Below are 13,994 nucleotides of genomic sequence, written 5' to 3'. Positions count from 1 at the left end.
CTGTGAGGTGTAATCACACCAGAAAACCAAGGAAATTACCTTAAAGTAGGAAAGTGATGGTATTAGTGAAACCGAGCAGGACCTGTGGGGCCTTCCTGAGCACAAAAGCCTTCCTGCGTCCGCCATTTCTTGTTTGTAGGAAAAAGGTTTTCAGCCTCCTAGACCTTCCTTGAGTTCCAAAGGGCAGATTCAAACAGTTACTAATTAGAGGAGTGAGGGAATGCAGAAACAAAGGAAAGGCAGTGAAGAAACAATAGTGCAGAGATGGGGCAGAGTCCTGGTTCCTCCTCAAGGGATATACAGAACAATATATAACAACCTCTGAGTTCTTCTGCAGTAACGAAGGCCTCCACCCAGGGGGAGGACGGTAACTTCAGACCGAGCGGACTGGTCGCAACCAGAAGGCTGATGATTGAGATTCCTGGATCACCGCCCTGTGACCTCCCCACCAGCCAGTCAGAGGGGGGTCACACACCCTGCAGAGCTCCCCACAAATTTTGCCCATAAAAACTCTTCCCTGCAAACCATCGGGGAGTTTGAGCTTTTTGAGCACGAGCCACCCTTTCTCCTTGCCTGGTCCTGCAGAAAACCTTTCTCTGCTCCAAACTGATGTTTCGGTTTGTTTGGCCTCACTGTGCATCAGGCACACGAGTTTGGCTTTGGCAACATTCGTACACTATCCTGGAATACTCATATTAGGGTAGCAAAAATTTTTTAGAGTCCAACATTGGCTGCTTTTGGCTAGAAGCTATTCTTACGTGTTCTAGGTTTATTTAAGAGTTAAGATAGCCTTTGGCACCCTAATCATCATAAACCCTGGTAGGAAGAGAACCATTTCCCCCCATTAATCAGTATAAAACACTTGCTAAGTGGCATTGAGAGGAGCACCAAGAAAAAGGGTAGTTCCTACATCAGGAGGGGCCAGGCAACAGTGAAATCCAGAGCCAGGGCAGCTCCTTTCAGAGAGTTCCGGGGGCCCAGCAACTTTAACCTGTAGGGTCCAAGTAACATCAGTGAGATGGTTTCCTATACTTTCTATCCCCTTTAAGCTCCTGTAACTTAGAGAAGTGGCTCACTCAGGCACTAACCCATTTACGTTTCTGGAGGCTATCATCCCTTGGTACATAGGTTACTCTGTATGTTTGCTGAAAACGATTCAAGCCCTGATTTTTCCTTCTTTTCCAAAGTTGCTGTGGCCTTGAGGAAAAGGGTTGATTGCATCTTCTCAGGCCCACACTCTAAAATGCTTTGTAGGGTGGGTGTGAAAGTGGGAGGGAAGTCTTTCCCGGACACTTAGAACATCTCCATTCCTCTCTTCCAAGTAACTCCCCGTCACTACCTTGCAAGCAATTTTCAAATCTGACCTCCTTTAAAAAAGATCTTCTGACGAATTCTGGCAGCACGTAGTCACTCTGGCAGTTGAATCTGAAATAACGTAAGCTAACTTGCTTTCCTTTTGGGGCCATCAAGCAACACTGCTAGTCCAAACGCGCTTGTAACACATGAAAGCAAAGCAGACAAGTGAGGTTGGGTCCATTCTTGCCGCTGAGGAGAGAGAACCGGTTCTATTCCAGTGTCCAGACTAAGGCTTCTGAGCTCACACGTTGCACTGCGTTACCATGGAGGACGGGCACCCGTCGGTCATTCGTTCACTAGGCACTGAGGCACATATTCCGCTACGGCCCTGTTTACGGCGTGAGAATATAATAGTGAACAAAGTCCTTGTCCTCGCGGAGTGCGCATTCTCGAGGAGACACGGGTGTACATGCGTAGCATAGGAAAGCGGAGGAAGTGGGTTGAGAGCAGTACGAGATGCTATTTTAGATGGGGGGGGTCATTTCTAAGGTGGTGACACTTGGGCAAAGACTTAAAGTGAGGGAGCAAGCCAGGTGAACACTGGGACCTGAGCGTGCAGGGGAGGGCCGTGCGTGCACAGGTGCGGCGAGGGGACGCGGCCCGTCTAGGGAAGAACCAGGAGCTGCGTGAGGCCGCAGGGATGGAGCGGGTGAGGGGTGGGCAGAGGGCTGTTTGACCCCAACAGCCCTCACAGAGCACCCGCCGCACGGCAAGCCTTCCTGCGTGTGTCGGGACTGAGCGAGGTACGCCGGCTCCTTACCTCCAGAGGCTTTCCTCCAGCCAGTGACCGGAGCCTCGTGGGCGCAGGGCCAGCTTCTTGCCACCGTCGTAGGTGCGCAGAGCGCCGAGCTGCCCGCTGCCCTGGGCTCGCCTCCTTCCAGGCGCGCGGCGGCCTCGCGGGGCCTGGGGGCGGCAGGGCCCGGAGACCAGCTCCGGTCCGGCCGTGCGCGGGAGCCCCTGCCTCGCCTTGGGGCCGCCTTCCAGCTCCTCGTCCAGGACCCTCCAGCCGCCACCCCGGGGACACGCGTCTCAGATGAGGCGGCTCAAGGCGGGCAGCCGGCCGCCGCACAGAAGGCTGTTCCCGGGAGGGTCGCCCGACCTGCGGCAGACTTGGCTTGAGCAGCAAGTACACCGTTTTGGGGCGAAGGTACTGAGAGGTGGGTGACGTCACCACAGCATAAGCCTAGCCGAGCCTGAGGCGGGGGTGAGTTCCCTGCAAGTTCACAGCCCGGTGTCTTGGCCGGTCCAGGGTCAGGGTGTTCTCGACCTCTGAAGACCCCCTTTGGGCGGGCAGCACAGAAGTGATAAAAGTGCAGCCTCCGAGTCAGAGCGCTGGGGCCTGAATCCCCCAGACCTCCGAGGAATGAGCTCGGGCACATCACTGAAACTTTCTGGGCCTCAGTCTCTTTATCTGTCAAGTGGCATAAAAGTAACAAAGCTACTTCACATAACTGTTGGAAGGCCGAGTTGGTATTAATACATGTAAACGCCTAGAAGAGCCTGGTATATGGTAATCGACCAATAAATTGTTAGCACGATATTTGCCATCACTTCAGTCACTACACTCTCTTCTCTGAATAAGCATTTTCCTTCCACGGATCTTGAATCAAGAAAAATGGTCGTGTGTTTAAGAATAACGCAAAGACCCTTATAACTGACCCTAAGTTTTCCTTTTCAGAAGTGGAGAGACAAAGTCATCTCGCTTTAGCCACTCTTGCGTAAAGCACGCTGTCTGTTTTCCCCTGTGATTCTTCTTCGGCAAGTCTGAGCGCGGCTCCTGTTCCGGCCACCGTGTGCTTTAACCAGCCCGCGAGCCGCTGGGGCCACACAATGAAGCCAGGCCTGCTGACAGCTGCTCCGTTAGTAGAGAAGGCACCGCTCCCTGGGGTCATGAGACCACTTCCCTGAGCTGCAGTTACGAGTCAATGGAATGGGACGGAGAGAACCCTGCTGTAGCACAGGACGGACGTAGCGTCATCAGTGGTCGTAACCGGGGCCATCTACGTAAAGGTGTCCGCAAAACAACCGCCAAGGATCTTCAGAAAGCAAGGGCTTTCTCCACTGCCAGTCCCACTCCAAGTCTCACTCTGAAGTTTCCTTTTAACCACTAAATTACATCTCGCATCTCTACTGGTCAAGATTCTCTTCCTGCAAGATATATGTCAGCTATGTGAAACCTTCCAGTTTTTCAGAAAAGTTGACCCAACTGATTAAATTCTTAATGATACAATTGTATAAGCATAACATAACTTTCCCTTAACTGCTGTGCGGTCTTGTACCATCTCACAATACAAAGCCTGGATAACTTTTATTGGGTGCTTGCTCTCTTGTTAAGCCCTTTAGGAACATCTATTATCTAATTTAGTCCTCAGAGCAACCCCAAGGGGTAGGTAATATTATTATTATTCCCATTTTAGAGATGAGGAAGCCATGGCTTAGTATGAGTTTTAGAAATGGTTTTAGAAGGACTCAGTAGTTCAGTTAAGGGTTTTAAAACTAGTAGCAGTCGGGAATCAATCACCCAAACTTAAAGTCTGCTTGTATTAGAGCCTAAACTCGTGTCAGGAGTGCCTGGGTCTGGATCTCAGCTCCCTCCCTCTTTACCAGCTGTACGACAGTGGGTGAAGAGTTGAACCTCTGTGTGCCTTGGCTTCATCTATAAACCCATGAGGAACAAATGAGTTAACAGATGTACAAGGCTTACACCAGTGACTGGCACTATATATAGTAAGCGTAGTGTCACCATTGGCTGTTAAAAACATTTCTATACCATTGCCCACAACTGATAAAATACAAGAAACTAAAAAGTCAAATAAGCTAATTATGTGCTGGTAGTTCTTGTAAAAGTTTTGGTGCGAAAGGAAAGCAGATCACTTGGTTCTAAGAGTTATTTGTTTCCCCTGAATACAGTATTTGAGTTGACTGTCTGAATAGCAATATGCGTGAACTACTCTTCCTAACCAGCCTGAATGGCTCACACCCAAGACGTGACTATGTAAGTATATAATGGGAGTTAATGGTATGGAGTCATGAGCAGCTTACCAGTTTTAGAAAATGTTAAAGTGTTTTCTATATTGCTTGTCAGCCCAGTTAGACCTAATTTCTATGTGTCATTGCTATAAATAATTGAATCTGGGCTTAATGTGTAATCACCGGGGACAGAGAAATGAATGATAAACTTCTGTTCTAGCCATCACAAAAGTGACGGGGAGCCAAAGTGCAAATGCGAAAAAGTGGCGAAGCTCTATAAACTTGAACTGGTATTCCCTCTGCGAGAAGCCTATTACAGCTTCTGTCTAGTATTTCTCAACCACCTGTACCAGAATCACACAGTGGTTGCTAAAATTGTAGATTCCTGAGTCCAGTCCGAGACCTACTGAATCAGACTGTCCGGCGGTTGCTCAAGGAATCTTACGTTTAACCGGCTATCCAGGTGCTTTACATGGATTCCAAAGTTTGAGAACTTCTTGCCCAGTTTAAAACATGGGCAAGTGGCTGAGAAATCTCAGGGTGTTTTGCAAAATGTTTTTAGGAAATGAAAAAAAAAAAGGGCACTAATTGAATGACTTGATGACAGCTGAAGCTGTATGTGCCTGGCACTCCCTTCTCTCTTCCCGCTGGAGTTCATGGTGGAGCTGGATGTCTTCTGTGGGCCAGCATTCCTCTATGGGGAGTTATTCACATGGAAAATGCCAGTCTGTCTAATCATGTAGCTTTCTCACAAAATGTCAAATGCAGGGAGAACTCTTTTAAGAGTTTTTGTTTCATTCTCCCTTCTAAGCATCTTATATAATAATCTCACCTTCTGAAACTCGGCTACCCAAGTACCTTGTTAGGAGAAAAGAATCAGAGGCTCCAAGTAATGAAAAACAGATGACACAAAGTCCCAATCTTTCAGGGCCCCAGTTCAGAATTTTTTTTGCTCACCTATTTGACAAGCTTATTTATTTTGAATGGTTATTTAGAGGAAGAGGGAGTTTTACAGGTACCACGTAGTGGTAGCAGGCAGTGACAGCAGAAAGAAAAGGAGGATATAGGAAATTTAAAAAAAAACAAAAAAAAAACCGCAAGAACATAATAGGACAGCGGTGGTAGAGCATTTGGTATAGAAGCGAACATTTTATCTCAGTGTGTCCCAACGGTATCACTATCTTGTGGTATAGTGATCTATAGATGTAGATGGTGAATCGTTAGGTATACTGACAGCAAAGTTTGTGGTTTGAAATATATTCTGGAAATATTTTAATTAAAATATTTAAAATAAAAATTAAACCTCACAATTTTTTTTTAAGAGATACACTCTCAATTATGTGAGAAACATAGCAACTAAAATGTCTTATCTCAGGTGGATGCAGGTGCCCAAAGTTTTAATGTAATAGGGAGTCAGTATCACTTTAAAGTGTGCCTTTTCCCACAGGACCACGAATGACTAAAATCCCAAACACCACCAATGTATTTATCATTGATTCCTCAATGACAAATAAATACACATTTTGAAGAGGTAGGTACTATATTTTCATCAGTATGAAGAAAATTTGGTAATGAAATACTTGGTATTGAGAATTTCAGAAAATTAAGTAGAAGACCCAGTGGCAACGTCATACATGTCTTTAATCCCATCTGAGCAGTTTCCGTGGGAACACATGTTCAGGCTGGGAGTGTTTATTGAAAGCAGATGTTATATCTTGCTTCCGGTCTGGAGTGTGGTACACAGATATATAAAAGATGGCTGGCACGCCAGGGCCATCTGTACTAAACAGGCAACTTCCCTTTTACTGGCAAAAAGGGACAGGCCCTAATATTTTAGGATGAAGAATAATTTGTAATTTATCTTTCCTAGTAGGAAAACTAGGATTCCAATAGCTTAATATTGAAGTGTTTTGTTTTGGGTTTTTTTCCTTCACAAAGTCCTGGTTGATATGAAGCATTTCTTTTGAGAACGTTGGCACAGGAAGGCGTCTGGACCCCCAACAGGCAGGTGGGTTACTGGCAGCAGCTGTCACATTTGAATGCTTTATTTTTATCCACAAACCACCTGGCCACAGGTGACTGAGTGTAGGAGTTGATTCTTTTCTGGTCATTTCACTCTGCAAAGTACACAGGATGTCCAAGATGCTGTGTGGGAATCTTTAGAAATGTGGTTGCTATTCAGAGCCCCCTTCTGGGGAACCCTAAGAAGCCAATTCAGCCTCCTGGACACCGCAAGCGTGGGAGCCAGGCGGCAGCCCAGTGCACAGATGCCTGAGGGCGGCCCTACGTGCAGCAAGTCTGCCCAGACCCTCCGGTGCAGGTCAAGGTTTCTGCAGTTCTAAAGGTACTGTCTGACCTGGGGAAGAGTCGGCCAGGCAGCGTACTGTGACAGATAAAAACAGGAGGCATTAGGTCCCTTCCCTCAAATAAAATAATATTCCTTTTGGTATAATAGTCTGTGTCATACAAACGCTAATCTTTTGGTCTGAATACCCCCAATTACCCCATCTATTTTGTTATAATTCATATTAGGTTAAAAAGGAAACACATACACAAGGAAGTCTGTTTTAACCTGAAATAATTTTGTTGATATCTGAATTGCTTTCAGTGGGACATTTGCTTTAAACCACAAGGTATCTCCATCTGGGTTATCAGAGTACAAAATCCCTTCTCTCCCCCCACCCCCATCCAAAACAAAGAAACAAACAAAACCCCAAACCCACAACTCAGCTTCAAATAACTTTTGAAGAAATGAGACTCTAAATATTTACATATGGGTCAAGAAATAAATCACAAACTATTTACAAAAATACACAAGCTTATATGCATTAACAATTTACACCAGTTCACAAAAATATTAAAACATAAAAAAACACTATATAAATTAAAGTTAAGAACTCAGAAGTATGATCTAAGACTTCCTAGGATGCTTCTCTCATGCAGGTCATGGTTGAAAAATCAGATTTTGCTACCTTGGAATCTAAACTGTAAAACAACCATTTTTATTCTTTGAACACTAACAGCACTAATCGAGAAAGGAAAAAAGACCCTCTGTGCACACTGACATTAGCTTGCACACGGTTAAAATATACCATTCCTGACATTTCCGTAACACACAGTACTAAAAATCACATGCCTCTAACCATTTGGAATTAACTTTCTGACATCCTTTTGCTTTCTTCATTACTTCTTACACACACTGCTCAGACGATACTTTGCCAACATATTGAATGGGTGACTGATAGGGCTGGGAACAGATACATGGACTTTGCCGGCTCCTTTTTTAAACGAAAGGGCAAATTTCAAATTTACACTGTATATGTCTATTGCTGCTTCAGATGTGGTAATAACCTATTCTTCTACCCCCACTCACATTAATGGTCCCTCTTCTTTACAGGATTAGTCCTAGAATATTTCAACCTGACCCTTTTAAAAAATGCTTTGCCATTATAAAAACGTGCAGGCCCTATTCTGGGACCGTCCCCAGGGACTTGCATGTTTAGAAGGAAACTGACCACAGGAAGTAATAAGGCTCAGATGAAATTTACTGAAAGAAGATGGCATCTCCGGGGCTGTTAGCAAGGTCTCTGGCCAGACATCCAGGGAATATTTATTTCAATCAAACAAAGCTGTGGTGTCAGAATTTTTCCAAAAAGGATAAAATCTGGAGACATGGCTGTGAAAATACCAACAGAATTAAATTCTGGGTTTAATGCATAAGGCAGCTCCATTTCCTCATCATAATGCTCCACGTCAAAACAGTTACTCAATCTGTGAAGTCACACACAAGGTGAACCATGCTGAGGTAACTGGGTCACAGTGACCTGCCGTCTACCCACAATATGAGAAAGGGAAGGATACTGGCAAAGTCCTTCAAATAACTGAACCCAGAGTTAAGGCTGTACCTACACTAAGTGCAACAACTGTAGATTTTACCTAAAGTTTGTGTTTCACACTTATACCAGGAATTTGAGTGATTATTCTGTATTCAAAATATTTACCTGACATTTCTAAACCCATAGCACTTTAATAAAGTAACCGCCTTCAAGAATTAAGCTTAGTATTTATAAAATAGACCTTAGTTTCAGGAGTAAATAATGTGCGTGACAAATCCACACATGTTAAAATTGGACACCTTCAGCCACACCCTTCTAGGCTCTCAGTTCCTAAAGCCATCTGTATCTCCGGGTCACACCAGCTCCACTTCCTAGTCTCCCTGCTGTTGGTGAGAGCTTACAGGGCTTGTATTATCGCAAGGGGACAAAGGATTGCCTACTGACAAAAAGATGGCTGTGGTTGAAAAAATATTAGTGCTGCACATTCACCAAAGAGCAAATTCCTGCACAGAGCTCTTGATGTGTGTGTGCTAAATGGAAGTATCCTATCAGGTTCCCTAACATTGTGACTATATGCCAGGTGGGTCTGCACCTTTCATCTAGAGGCCCGAATTTCTGCAGACCTTTTCCATAATTTTAGGAGTTCTACCATGATCTTTATTGAATCTCTCTGATCAATTCTGGGGGAACGAAAGAAAACCTTACAGCATATTTCCACATATAGGTAAATGTGTTGCTCTTAAAACTTTATTATTTTCTAAATATAAACCCTTAAAATGCAATCACATGATATTTTAGATTAAAAAAAACTGGCATGAATCCTAATCTTTATACAATTTCACAGCAATAATAGCAGCATGAATTTAGCCTCTTAGAAGATTTTTCTTTGCTCTAAATAAAATTCCAAGTTTTAAAAAGCCAGAGCAGCAACCATCCAGTAAATGGAATGAAATTCTCCTAGTATCTTCTACAAACTGAGCATTTAAAACATGTGAATGTATAAAAATCAAGTATTATAAAGAGCTATGGAATGACATGACAATCTCAACTCGTTTTATAAATACAGGACTGCCTTCTAGTCTGGCATACGTGGTGAGGTGGGTTGAGAAAATGGAATGCAACTTTCAAAAGAAAGTCCTGGGTATGAACATGTTTAACATGTCTCCAGCGTTGTAAGGACTATACCTGAAATGCTGGTGTGGATGGCAATTACAGTAAGACTGTGATCGCACAAGGACAGAGGGAAGAAACAGTACGTTCATTCCTCAGGGTGTAAACGGTCACTGCCCAGAATTCCAGCAGGTAAAACGGGCTGTGCTAAGTGGTTATTGCAGGAATGCTCAGTTTACTAACAGATAACCTGTAGCTACTTTAAGAATTCCCAGGACACCTGGTTTAGAAACAAATTAACATGTAAATTTGTAATCATGATAAATTATGTGTTTATCCAGTCAAACCATGCTGTTTTGTTTTTTTTTTTTTAATGAAAAATAAAAGTTGCTTCAGGAAAACAAATGGTGTGAAATATTTCACTAGGATCACAATTTACCAAATATTACTGAGAAAAAAAAAAAATAAAGAACTGAAGGCAGGCAGCAGCTTAGAACCACTGATGTCATTTTCTGGTACTAACAAAGGTCACTGACGTCCACCTAAGAAGTTTAATTCTAACTTAAAAATCCCTCTGCAGTGAGATGAGTCTCTTCACTGAACTGTGAGGAGAAACTATGGAAGGGTGTGCAAAGCATGGTTCAGCCCGGATCTAAGTGGTCTGACATTTTGTGATGACTATTAAATGCTTAAAGTCTTAATTCCTTTCTTACAATTTTCTAAATGTCCAATAGACTTATGTGAAGGATCAAGGAGAAGTTTTTCTCCACTCTAATATAACACACAGCCCCTTCTAAGACAGGGGGAATGAAGTGAGAAAAGCGGGTGTCCCTCTAGGCAAGACGTGGCTACCGGGAAAGCAAGTGGGAACAGACAGGACACACAAAGACCTTCAGGGAAGTGGGCATCAGCTGCTCTGAAGGACACAGAAAATGCTAGGAAGGACGAAGTCAAACTCAAATTCAGTTAAAGGCAGTCCTCAGGCTCTTACAAATCAGCCCTTATATATGGCAAGTATGGTCTGTAACAAATTTCTTTATGAGACTTTCAACACAGTGCTGTACAATCTTTCAGATCTTTAAATGACAAAAATGACACAGTCTGTAGATGGAAGAGGTGGTGATGAAGCAGGGAAAGGGGAAAAAGATGGCGATTTATTTTTCTTCTTATTTTTTAAATGTGGTCGGGGGTTTTGTATTTTTTTTTTTTTTTTTTTTTTTTTGGTTACTGAAAAAAATAGAACAGTCCACTGTCCAGCAGAGGCTGCTTCAACTCTATTGCTCTCCCGGGGCTCATTCCGCATGGACCTGTGTCTCAGAACGCTGCAAGGACAGCTCTGTGGGCAGGAAGGCGCCCTGCCCCAGAGCTGTAGCGTATGTCCTGTTCTGTGGGTGGGGAAAGCTGGGGGGCACATACGTGCCCATCGCCGCTGCTCCAAAGCCTCCTCGCTGGTGCTGGGGCGGGGAGTGGTAGCCCTCCAGGTTATCGTACTGGGGCCCGACGGTCCCACTGCCCTGGCGCCTGCCGTGTGTTTGGTACTGGTACAGCACGCCGGGGTCCCTCTCCACGTTCTGGGTGTGGTGGAGCTTCAGGCTGTGACTCCTCTCTGGCTTGGGGGGCGGGACTGCTGGCTGCGTGAGGTGTTCCCCCTCCTTGCAGCAGTCTCTGGAGTGTTTCTCTGGGGCTGCCATCTGCCTAGCCCGAGGCCTCTCCAGCTCCTTGGGGAGCCTCACCTCTTTGTGGTTCAGTCTTAGAGACTCCTGCCCTGATGGAACATATTTCCCTCCAGAGTTATGGTAGCTGACTGGCTCAGAAGTGTCCGGAATCCCTTTGGGCCCATAATCTAGCTGGCCGGCTCCCTGCGGGTAAGGTGGCCCGTTTTTTGATTCACACAGCTGCCTATGGCTTGCTTCCTGACGTGCCCTGTGCTCGGGGAGACTACAGCCCATATCGTGCAGCTTCCTGTTCCTGAGGCTACTCTGCTTCTGAGGGAGGGTCGGCTTCTCTGACTGCCCATTGCCGTGTCCTCCGTGGTGGTGGGCTCTGTCGAACTCTGGCTCCAGATGCTTCCTATAGAGGCGGTCATCTCCCTCGGGACTGAGGGCCTTGGCTGGGTGCCGCCCCTCCTTTCCTTCTGCCACCGAGAGAAGTCCAGTTTTCCCAGGATCTGATTTACTCCGCAGGTGGATGACATAGATCCCACCCAAGTCATCTTGCACCGCGGGGGTCATGTTGTCATACTGGGACATCACGGGCCCTTTCACCTTCTGCCGCGCACGGCTCTCCCTCCGGATGGACTGCAGGCGGTATTTTTCCATGTCCTCAAAATCCCATGAGGTGTAAGTGTGCTTTACGTCGGCGACTGGAGGCATGTTGACTACACTGTGGTCATTAGCAGAGAAACAGCCAGTCACGTTGGCCCGGGGACGTGCAGGAAAACCAGCATAGCTGTACACGTTCTTTCCTTGCAGCCTAGGGTTGTAGAAAGCAAAATCGCGGTTGGGCAGGCGGTGAAGGGGCCTCAACTGCACCGTGCTGTAGGCGTCCACGTCACACAGGGCCCCGTCTGGGCTGTAATAGGAACCAGAACTGGAATAGGGGCTATAGCGGTAGTGCACCCGGCCATTCTCAAAGTAAGGCTGGAGCTGAGTCACGTGATAATCTGAGCGGGCCTGGGAGGACTGATATGGCTTATGCTGGTACAGGGGTCTTGGGCAGTAGGCTGGTTCATCATCTGGGGGCACCTCTGTCCTCGAAATGGGGACAGAGCGAATCATGGACGACGGAGGGGTGTGGAGAGACTGCACCCTGCGGATGGTGGGGTACAGGGGCATTTCTTCGGAGTAACAACTGCCCCTAACGGAGGAGCTCAGAGCGGACACGTATTCGGCCCGGCTGCACGGCTTCGGGTGGTGTCCAGACACGTTTCTTCCCGGGGCCACGTACGTGTTGTACCGAGGACCCGCGGAGGCCGGCGTCTCCGATCTGGAACCGCACGCTTGGCGCTGCTCCACTCTGCCGTGATGAGGGGGAACGCTCTGGGGGCGGTACTGGCAGTTTGGAGTCAAACTGAAATGCAGACAGTTTTCTGGACCAAAGGGATCGGTGGAGACATCAGGCCTAGCAAAGGTGGAATACGCAGTTTTCTGAGAGGCATGCTTGGCTTGCGGGACAGGGAGCGGTAAAGGCAAAACGTCCTCCACGGAGGCCGAGGAAGTCGTGACAAAGGGATGGTGCCCAGAGCTGCTGGACGTGTCTGCGCCGCCGGAGAGGATGGCAGCGGCGGTTTTATTCCCCACGGTCCTGGTGGGGGGCCCCGGGGTCGGGAAGCCACAGGAGTGCACGGGGATGGGCTCGCCACGCAGGTGCAGCGGGGGGGCCCTGGCGCCTTCCCGCACCTTTTCGGGAAGGCTGGGCTGGGAAGCAGGGGCAGAGGCGGGACACTGCGCGGCTGCCCCGCCGTCGCCGACCAGGACGGGCGTGGGCTCACCCAGGGCTCTGGGTTCAGGCGGCCTCTCTGGAGCCAGAACTACTCCTTGAACCTATTGAAAGATGATAACATTATGAGTTTGTTTTTTCTGCTCCCCTCTATGGAATCAAACGCTATTAAATTCACAACTCACAAGGTGAGGCCATTTGGGCAGCAGCTTGAAAGTTCCCAAGCTGTGCGGATACCCTGGACAGGACAGAGGCCTGCCTGTCCCCACTGCCTTCTTTTCAGCCATCTGGTGTAGCAGCCATCCACCTTTGGAGAGCTGTTCCAATTTACGAACGATAGGTTTTCAACGTGAGGTGAGGTGCCCGTGACACTGTCTTACTGTGCAGACCAAACAGAAGTTTAGCCAAATAACCACCAGGTTAAAAACATACACCTGGTCTATCTGTGTAGCTCAGTCTCAACACCAAGAACATTCTGTTAAACAAGAAGCATTGATTCTATCTGGAGAGGTTTTTAAAGTGACTCACGGCTGCCCAGTGGACAGTTTTCAGCCCCAAGTCCAGGGAAGGACAGGAAGGGACTCGTCTAGGTGGCATCCAACAGCCCCTGTCTCTCCCTCCCTCCTTGTGCTCCAGTTGGTCTGTGGCAGCAGAAGCCAAACGTGGTCCTCACTGCAGGGCTGCAAACACGCTCCCCTTGCGAAGCAGCCACTAGAACGAGCGTCCCGCACAGAAGACTAGATAGTGAAGTCCTTTTAGTTCAAGGTGACCACAAAAACCCTTAGCATTCTGCGTATAACATTCTCTCATCAAAACAGGTGCTTAACTATACAACAATCTGCTGGTTAATGTTGAGAAAATAACAAAAAGTCCTAGGACACTGTCACCTCTGATATTGCTAAAAAGTCTGTACGGCAGAAAGTCTTTCAAATGTCCTGAGAATACAGCGCTTTGGTAGTGCAGACGTGAGTAACTGGCAGAGGTGGTTGGACGACTTGCCCAGAGCCACAGTGAATCAATGACAGAGCCGGGAAAGCCCTGAAGCCCTGACACCTAAGGCCCGGCTCGACTCGTTTGTTCACAATCTCTTCGTACTTCTATGAAGAAACTACCTACGTGCTTGGGAACTAAAGGGAGCAGGTATCGTTCAACTAGAGCCATCGAGTAACCACGCCTTTTTCAGAGGAAAACCAGCATCACAATAAAGGCAGATGCCAACCTCAACTGGGAAATGTTTCATGGAAACCTGCCACAGGACTTCAAGGCAGATGTCAGATCTCACTC

General features: G+C 46.9%; 1 protein-coding gene across 10 annotated transcripts in view; it reads right to left on the bottom strand.

Annotated features, from left to right (window-relative positions):
- Nucleotides 1–6,246: 6,246 nt before the first annotated feature.
- ARHGAP32 (Rho GTPase activating protein 32) overlaps nt 6,247–13,994 on the bottom strand; it is a 277,525-nt gene continuing 269,777 nt past the window's right edge. For 6 of the 10 annotated variants that reach the window (XM_036859505.1, XM_036859507.1, XM_036859508.1 and 3 more), the window contains one exon: nt 10,565–12,814. In XM_036859505.1, coding sequence (XP_036715400.1) covers nt 10,565–12,814 — 2,250 coding nt within the window. Of the gene's footprint in view, nt 12,815–13,994 lie in introns of all 10 variants that reach the window. The other 4 variants (XM_036859504.1, XM_036859502.1, XM_036859503.1 and 1 more) reach the window with 3 other exon arrangements.

The sequence above is a fragment of the Balaenoptera musculus genome, chromosome 8, assembly GCF_009873245.2.
Source record: "Balaenoptera musculus isolate JJ_BM4_2016_0621 chromosome 8, mBalMus1.pri.v3, whole genome shotgun sequence".
Lineage (NCBI taxonomy): Eukaryota > Metazoa > Chordata > Mammalia > Artiodactyla > Balaenopteridae > Balaenoptera > Balaenoptera musculus.
Note: the sequence above shows the minus strand (reverse complement) of the source record. Positions and strands in the feature narration are given on the sequence as shown.